General features: G+C 41.6%; 2 protein-coding genes across 2 annotated transcripts; one reads left to right on the top strand and one right to left on the bottom strand.

Moving 5' to 3' along the window:
• Positions 1 to 974: 974 nt before the first annotated feature.
• LOC6642185 (leucine-rich PPR motif-containing protein, mitochondrial) lies at positions 975 to 5809 on the top strand. The gene is made up of 5 exons (XM_002065589.4): positions 975 to 1200; positions 1381 to 1906; positions 1971 to 3297; positions 3365 to 5077; positions 5141 to 5809. The coding sequence occupies exons 1-5, from the start codon at positions 1061 to 1063 to the stop codon at positions 5677 to 5679; spliced, it is 4245 nt and encodes a 1414-aa protein (XP_002065625.1). The 5' UTR covers positions 975 to 1060; the 3' UTR covers positions 5680 to 5809.
• A 2-nt stretch (positions 5810 to 5811) lies between these two features.
• LOC124460338 lies at positions 5812 to 7309 on the bottom strand. Its single transcript, XM_047010918.1, has one exon. The coding sequence runs from the start codon at positions 7295 to 7297 to the stop codon at positions 5978 to 5980; it is 1320 nt and encodes a 439-aa protein (XP_046866874.1). The 5' UTR covers positions 7298 to 7309; the 3' UTR covers positions 5812 to 5977.
• Positions 7310 to 9073: the final 1764 nt, after the last annotated feature.

Below are 9073 nucleotides of genomic sequence, written 5' to 3'. Positions count from 1 at the left end.
AAGCGTACTTTAGGGGGGAACTTGTTAGGCAAGATCACTTTTAAAATCCCTACCCAAACGAACAAAAAAATGGTGTAATAAAAATGAAAAACTCCATTAAAACAATTGACAATGCAAGCTAAATTCTTGAATAATCCTTGAAGTGAAATTGTTTATGTTTAAGGACATTTCATTAATGATTTTAATTTAATTTTAAAACAAACACACACGAACATACATTTGCATGTTTCTTGTCCGAATGTAACAAAATTTGTCAAAAATTTTAGGAATCATAATCTCCGCGCATACTTAACAAATTAATGTTCCAAATTTGCTGACTTTAGTGTTGTCAGTTTTTGAGAAAATCGGTTTTATCTAATTTTCGGGGGCTGAAGTGGGAAATAAACTCGTTCATTCGATCATACATAGCAAATTGGGTGGCTCTAGCTCTTATAGTGTCCGAGGACAGACGGACAGCCTAACGGTTCGACATGACTACATCGACTTGGCTGTTGATGCTCATCAAGAATATATATATACTTTATGGGGTCAAAAAAGCTTTCTTCTGCCTATTACATCAATTTTTTCGATTTTAATATACCATATCGATGCATGGTATAAAAATTTTACTTGATAATTACTAAACAAATGTCTGAATATAATTTATTACAAAATAATTTGAGTAAAGCGCATCATAATAGCAATAATAATTAAATTAAATATAAATTTGTAAATTAAAATAGGAAAATCAAACTTCAGTATTGTACATTTCAAAAAAATATAAATGAAGATTTTCCAACGTCTTTGAAGACAAATTTTGAATTTAAAATGGTTAGTTATTATCGTTTATTGACGCTATCGGAGCAAAGCTATCGGTATCAACGTTATCGGAGCAATGTTATCGTTATCGTCATTATCGGAGCAAAGCTATTGTCATCGACGTTATCGTAACAACATGCCGATTTGTTATCGATATGTTTAACCACATTCGACAACCCTGCCGAGCAGACCGTGTTTTTGGGGATTCTTGTATTTTTTTTAATAACTTAACCAGATTTATTAAATAAAATATATATTAATCATGGCTTCCATATTACGGACGGGTAAATTGCTGCGTTATTTTGCCGGATTCACACGAAACGTGGTGGTCAATTCGGTGCGTGAGAACGAGAGCAGCAATCTGCTGACCAATGCCCCATGTATTTGCGGCCAGTTTCAAAAGTAAGTAGGCACCGGCATTACGCAATGCATGGTGGATTTTATGTAAATTGTGGATATAACTAAAGAGACCTTAGAGCCCAGTTCATAGCCAAGTGGATGTTCCATTGAAAACTTATCCATCCGTTCGGTGAAAAGCAGTGGAAAAATGTTTACATAACCTAATAAACTGCCTCCTTTTAGCTTTGCCAGCAATGCGGCAGCTCCCAAATCGGAATTGAGCCTGGACAGGCAAATCAAACGACTTGATCAGGATGTACGACGCATTGGACGCATTTCTCGACGTGATCTGGAGGAGGTACTCGATGAAATACGCACACATCGTACAGCGACAAGCTCCCAGTCGCTCCTGGTGATCCGTTGTTGTGGCAATCTGGTGCCCGAGGAGTTACCCGAAGTGCGTACAGCTTTGGTTCAGGAAATTTGGAAAACGCTGAATGCCCTCAATGTGCCCATGGACATCTCTCACTACAATGCCCTGTTGCGGGTCTATCTGGAAAATGAGCATCAATTTGCTCCAACCGATTTTCTAGCCGAGATCGAGGCCAAAGGCATTGAACCGAATCGTGTTACCTACCAAAGATTAATCGCACGCTATTGCCAGCAGGGGGATATAGAAGGAGCCACAAGGATACTGGAATTTATGCGGGGTAAAAGCTTGCCAGTGAATGAAAATGTCTTTAACTCGCTGATCTTGGGACACTCACAGGTAGGACGATATTTACACGAAGGAGGAAGTGACAATCTAATAATCCATTTCCATTTCATTCTAGGCCAATGATTTGGAATCCGCCAAGGGCATTCTGGGCGTGATGAAACAAGCTGGCTTGGAACCCAGTGCAGATACATATACCACCCTGTTGTGTGCCTTCGCCCGTCATGGAGATCTGGCGGCGTTGCACGAAACTTTGGCCGAGTGTGAGCAGAAAGAGATTATCTTGCTGGACAAGGATTTACTGGACATTGTTTATACCCTAACCATCCATGGCAATGGTGAAAAGTCAGATGAAGTGCTAAGCAAATTGCGCATATCGCCGGGATTCAATCAGGATGCCGTAAATATTATACTACGCCTGGTCAACAAGGGTTTCGAGGATGTGGCCCTGAAATTGCTCCGTCTAATGCCAAGAACAACACGTGTCAATGGCGAACAAGTCGATGTGGGAGCCTTCTTTGTCCGGCAATTGGTTAAGGCAAATCGACCGGTGGAAAAGATTTTGTCCATTTGCAGAACCCTCCAAGCTGAGGGTCTCAATCCAAAGGCTCTAACAATTGCCACCGAAGCGGGTCTGACTAACGGCGTGGTGAACAATGCTCTGCCCCTGTTGCAGGAGATGAAGAACGCTGGACTACCCATTAGACAGCATTATTTCTGGCCCTTGTTCTGCTCCGTGGAGTCCAATCAAGTGCTGGATATTGTGCGACGCATGCAGCAGGAATTCTCATTGTACCCGAATTCAGAGACAATTCGAGATTATGTTATACCCAATCTCAAGGAGAAGAACTGGGATCGCATTGTGACGTCTCTCAGGGATGCCGGAGTACCAAATTCTACGGCAGTCACTTCTGCCGTATATTCCGCCTTGGTCACTCATCAATTGGCCGATGCGGCAAAAATAATGGAACAAAGTCGTGCGTACTATGTGCCTATCCTGTTCCGCCAACCGTTGATTCTAGCTCTCAGCCATACCAAGGATTATGCTTCGTTTATCCGCTGCGTCAGACAAATCCATGAGGGCTTGCAGCTGCGTGCCAACAACAAGTCGGAAGCGGCGACTGCCGAGGAAGACCAGGTGGCCAGTGATGGCGAAGCTCCCACTACCACAAGTGTGGCAAACGATGTGGTGGGCAGCATAGTGCATGAGGCAGCAATTTACTTTAAGCGCGAACGTGTCCCGATTCTAGAGAAGATTCTCGAAGGTTTGGTCAAACAGGGTCTATCCATAAGTAGTGGCAAAGCCACCGTTCTGTCCGAGCTAATAGGCTCTGAGATGACACCCAAAGTATCCGAATTGCTGGGCAAACTCAGCTCCGGCGAACTGGAACCCACGCCCTTGCCCAACAGTGGTAAACGTACCTTGGATTCCCTCTCCATTGATGGTGAGTAGTTAACGCCTGGAGTCTTCACTCTTGATCTTATCTTCTTGTCTTCTATTCTCTTGCCTAGAACTGGAACGTTTCATAGTCAATGTGGAGGCCAAGGGTGAGAACGCCAATAATATTAAGCGCCAACTATTGAACGCCTGTTTCCGCTCACAAAATCTCGAGAAGACATTGCAGGTCATTGAGAAATTGGAAACTGAGAAATTCCAAATTCCCATTGGCATCTATGCCCAGTTGATTGATCTTTACACCCATCATAAACGCAGCTCTGATGCTTTGGCCTACTATGCGAAATTGAAGGCCAAGGAATCGAGTTTCCAATTGGACAACTTCAAGGCAGTTCGTCTAGCTGATCTCCTGTTGCAAGAAGAACGTGTGGAGGAGGCTTTCAAAGTGCTGGAGGAGAATAAGAAGGATGCAGTGTTCAATGAGAGCGAGGGTAGCTTCAACTATGTCAGCACTGTGTGGCGGGTGCTGAATGCCCTGGCCGAGGCGGGTCAGCCGGAGAAACTGAAGCGTCTCTTCGATGCTTTAGTGTCTCATAATTATATTGTGCCCACCAATGTGCTGTTGGGTCCATTGATTAAAGTTCACCTGGCCAAGGATGACATACCTAAAGCCATCGATACCTTCGAGGAGATTTGCCAGAAATATAAATCTACCCCCTGGAAGAACGAATTGGCCTGTCGCCTCATCCAAAAGGAGGATGCAACGAATCTGCAGCGCTTAACCGATCTGAGCACAGGTATCCACGGTGAAGTGAATAGTTTGTACGATTTGGTCTTCTCCTTCGTGGAATGTGGTCGTGTGCGTCAAGCTCGCAAGATTCTGGAGACGCCTGGTCTTCGCACACGTCCTCAGAGGATAAGCAGTGCCTGTGATCGTTACCGCAGCGAAGGATTGCTGCAACCCCTCGAGGGATTGATCGAAGCCACCAAAGATTTGGGTCACATTGATAGAAATAAGATTTATTACACACTTCTGCTTAGCTACGACAAGGCCGACGAGGCCGAAAAGGCTTTAGGCCTGTGGACAAAAATGCAAGAGGAGGCGGTACAACCCACCGATGGTTTCCTCCTCAAACTGACCGAGTTGCTCAAGCGCAAGAACATTGAAGTGCCATTTATTGTGCCAGAAACTCAACAGACGACTAAAGCTGCAAAGCGCTCAAAGAGGCAAATAAATTCCGAGGAAGCTAAGCAGGAACAAGCATCAGCTCCAGCTCCACTCAAAAAGGAACCAGAGGCAAAGAAAGTTGCAGCTGCCCCAGCGGCACCCAAACCCCCCTCCAATGTGACCGGTTTCCGGAAAGCCATATTGGCCAATGATGTAGATGGAGCCATTGCCTTCAAGAGGAACTTTATTAGTGGCGAAAAAGTCAGTGCACTGGATACATCACGACTCATAGAACTCCTGGTACGGGCCGACCGCCTGACTGAGGCCACCAAATATGTTGAAGAACTTCTGGCCGAGAAACTTCATCCGCAGCCAAAGATTTTCAAATTCTATTTGAATAAAATTGCCGCCTCCGGGGATTTGGATAATCTACGTAAAATTGGCCAACAATTGAACGATGAACAGAAGCGACTTGTGTCCTTCGATAATCGTTATTGTCATGCCAATATAGTGGCTGGCAAGGCGAGCGAGTTCCTCAAGCAATTGAGCACAGAAATTGATGCTGTTAAGACGCCCGAGGAGGCAGCTAAACAGGCGGAGAAATTCCCACGTGGCGGTGCAGTGGGCATACTGGAGAAACACCCCGAATTGGTGGCGCAATGTAAGTCCATGAAAACTTAATCTCCTTGGGTCCATTGTTAAACCTTTTGTATTTCTCTCGTAGATGAATCATTGGCTGAGAAGTTTGCTGGACACAATCAATTGGGTCCCATGAATGTATTGTGGATGCATTTAATATCCAATGGCCAGGAGGTGGCCTCCAAGCAAATCTGGGATAAATATCTCTCAAGTGCTCCTCGACTCATGTTCCAGCGTGTGCTGCAAACGGCTAGAGAACAGCAAGACGAGAAACTGGCCTCCACAGTGATTTCCCAGTTAAGGGGCAGCAAAATATCTGAGGGTGCCATTGGCAATGCCTATTCCTGTTTAATTGACATTCAGACCACCAAAGGCAACACGGACAAAGCCTTGGATGTTGTCGCCAATGCCATTAAGGATGTTTCCCTGGAGAATATCAATCGCACCGCTTTGTTGCGTCTCAAACAGGCCGTCGAGGAGAAATCACAGAAATTCCCCTACACAATACCAGAGAAGAAGACGAAAGCAAACGATTCTAGCTCCTCATCCTCCTCGTCGAGCAGCGATGATGATGTCTCACCAAAAATACCTGAAACAGTTCCACACAAGCCAGGAAACGTTTAGTTTAACCGAATCGTGTTCGAGATCCTTCGTTTTCTAGTTTAATCCTAAAATAATTACTTATTATTTTTGTTAAGTATTTACATACGGCTAAATATGTTGCAAGAACATATAATAAATTTAATTGTTTTCATTTCTTTTTTATGTTTCTTTAAAGCTAATTCTCTATTAATTTGTATTGAAATTAGTGAAAAACTTGAATCGAAGAACATGATATCCTCTTTTTAGTGAAAATCAAGTAAAGTTTTTTCAATTTCAGTTTAGTTTTCTCGTCTTGGAGGATGTTGGATTGCCCTGTAAATCATGTTATCCTCTTAAGCAAACCCAAATCATTAAGTTGTATGAAAAGTAAACCCATTTCTTGAATTTGATAAGGCTCTAGAATCAATTGATTTGAATTACCTTCTAGCTCTAAGAACTTCTTTTCAGTAGGCTCTAATAGTTTAGAAGTTTGGTTTTCATTTGTTTTTTTTTTGGCCTCTTTATCTGTCTGGCGTTTCCTTCTTCTCGTCATAAAGTAGTTGGGATCATTAATATATGGAAATATTGAATTTCGAGAACTTCTTAAAATAATAATGGTTTCGGGAAGATCCGGGAATTGCAACCAATCGTCATCGGATAAATCAGGATTCCCCTTGAAGTGATGCATAAGTGCCAATAATTCCTCCAGCACAGTGCTACGATCCTTCCAATCTTTCATTGAAGTAACCCAGCCAAAGGGTTTGGTTTTTGATATACGCTGAATAAATGCCATAGCCTGTATATTAGCTTTATTTCCGTACTGGATAGTCCTCCATGGTATTGGCTTCCGCCACGTAGAGTAAGCTATATCCATGGACGGACCATTTAATGCCATAGCCTGTATATTAGCTTTATTTCGGCCCTTGATATTGGTCTTCCATGGTTTTGGCTTCCGCCACGTAGAGTAAGCTATATCCATGGACGGACCATTTAATGCCATAGCCTGTATGTTAGCTTTATTTCGGTCCTTGATATTGGTCTTCAATGGTTTTGGCTTCCGCCACGTAGAGTAAGCTATATCCATGGACGGACCATTTAATGCCATAGCCTGTATATTAGCTTTATTTCGGTCCTTGATATTGGTCTTCAATGGTTTTGGCTTCCGCCACGTAGAGTAAACTATATCCATGGACGGACCATTTAATGCCATAGCCTGTATATTAGCTTTATTTCGGTCCTTGATATTGGTCTTCAATGGTTTTGGCTTCCGCCACGTAGAGTAAGCTATATCCATGGGCGGACCATTTAATGCCATAGCCTGTATATTAGCTTTATTTCGGTCCTTGATATTGGTCTTCAATGGTTTTGGCTTCCGCCACGTAGAGTAAGCTATATCCATGGGCGGACCATTTAATGCCATAGCCTGTATATTAGCTTTATTTCGGCCCTTGATATTGGTCTTCAATGGTATTGGCTTCCGCCACGTAGAGTAAGCTATATCCATGGACGGACCATTTAATGCCATAGCCTGTATATTAGCTTTATTTCGGCCCTTGATATTGGTCTTCAATGGTTTTGGCTTCCGCCACGTAGAGTAAACTATATCCATGGACGGATGGAATCCATTTAATGCAATTCTAGTTGCAATTTTTGAAGACATATTCTTTTTCGTATCGCTAAAATTGAAAATGACAAGTTTTAGTGTCAGTTAATTGTAGGAAAACTGTTTGAAGTTAGCGTAGTCTGGCAACGCGAAAGACCGCTGAATACTGTCAAAATACACTGCAAGAAATCAGTAATACGTATATTTCAAATAAGAAAACAGATATCAAATGGAAATAGATGACCAGTCTCAAAAAAATATACAAATGAGGTTAAAATAAAATTCAAATTCCTTATGCTGAGAAATTAAAAAAGTTAGCAGCTGAACAGATGAGTTGTTAAATAAAATTACTTCGAAATAAGAACAAGTTAACATGTTTATCCCATTACTCTCAAGATCTAGAAATATTTTTAAGGGGAAATCCATAAAAATAAAAATAAAGATTTTTCGAATTGTATTTGGGATTTCGATCATGACAGAGTGTGACCATATATCACAAGCTAAATGAAAGAATTGAAAGAAGAAATAATGTTATGACCTTACCTGGTCCTATGCGCGTCGATAACTCGAAGAGGCTCGCCGGCTAGCTATAATCGGGTCGTGGGATTCGATAACCCTGCCTCTTTCGCGCACAACAATAAAAAAATGTATCAAACACAATCCAGGGTACATCATTGAGGACGACATCCACTGGAGACTGTTACTCAGGACTAAAAAAAACTATTACTACATATATTTCGGTCATTACACACACCCAAACGCTTCACACCCACCGGCTTGGGGATCTGGCCTTGGGCTTCGAATTGATCCCGGCATACCCACCCTTCCTGGCAGTTTTGGTATCCTACTGCCCCATTTAAACACATTCGCTGGTATCATCGGTTCATTACCGATCGCTCATCCCATTTCTCCGGGTTTTACTCACCGTCCCCCCCTTTTCCGACAAACCAAACTACTCGATATGCATCATCTTTTCTCAATTGTTTATAATAATTTAGAAGATAATAGGTTAATCTAATCAATTCAAAATTTTTACACGCTCACCGAGACATCACTCTGTCTCCAATGACCCTCTGTATTCGGGCAACAAAAAGAACAAAAAAAATATAAAATTGATAATTTCTCCTTTGCTTTTTTTCAGACGCCAACCTGACCATAGGGGACCTACCTAAAAAAAGAGCTCTTCTTTTACGATAAGGACTACGGGCAGATTACACCTACTGGAGTTTTAGTGGGACTAATACATTACGACGAGAGATGTAGCGGCGGCACGTTTTACAAGAATAAGATTAATTATAATAAAAAAAGAACAAACGATATTATTAATATAGAGACTCGATATTGGCAAACAAAAAAAAACAAGGCTCATTTGAGCGATTAAATAAAAATAAATAAATAAATTAAATAAATAATTGATTGAGTAGATTAATAATTAAGTAAATGAATAATTGAATAAATAAATGTATAAATAGTTAGGATAAGGTTATATGAATAAATAAATAATTATGTATGATTTAAGCAATAAATTAGCTCTGTATGAGTATATAATATAGATTTACATAAAAACGAGGACGATAAAAAGAGACGGGGGATACAATTTAAAAATAAATCGGTCTTTCGGGGAGCGTATTGGGTGATCACGTGGGAAACAGATTCACCTTACGACTCCCAAAGGATAATTAAGGAGATTTATTCCGCGCCGGCTTCTGTAAAAATTCCAGGTTAAACTCGTATTCAGGCCGGAACTCCCTCTTCTATTTTAATTTATAATTTTCTCCTGAAGGCGGAATATGTGGTGGTCACGAGGCCATGGAGAATCATGGGGGGAAATAA

Source organism: Drosophila willistoni, assembly GCF_018902025.1.
Source record: "Drosophila willistoni isolate 14030-0811.24 chromosome 2R unlocalized genomic scaffold, UCI_dwil_1.1 Seg167, whole genome shotgun sequence".
NCBI lineage: Eukaryota > Metazoa > Arthropoda > Insecta > Diptera > Drosophilidae > Drosophila > Drosophila willistoni.
Note: the sequence above shows the minus strand (reverse complement) of the source record. Positions and strands in the feature narration are given on the sequence as shown.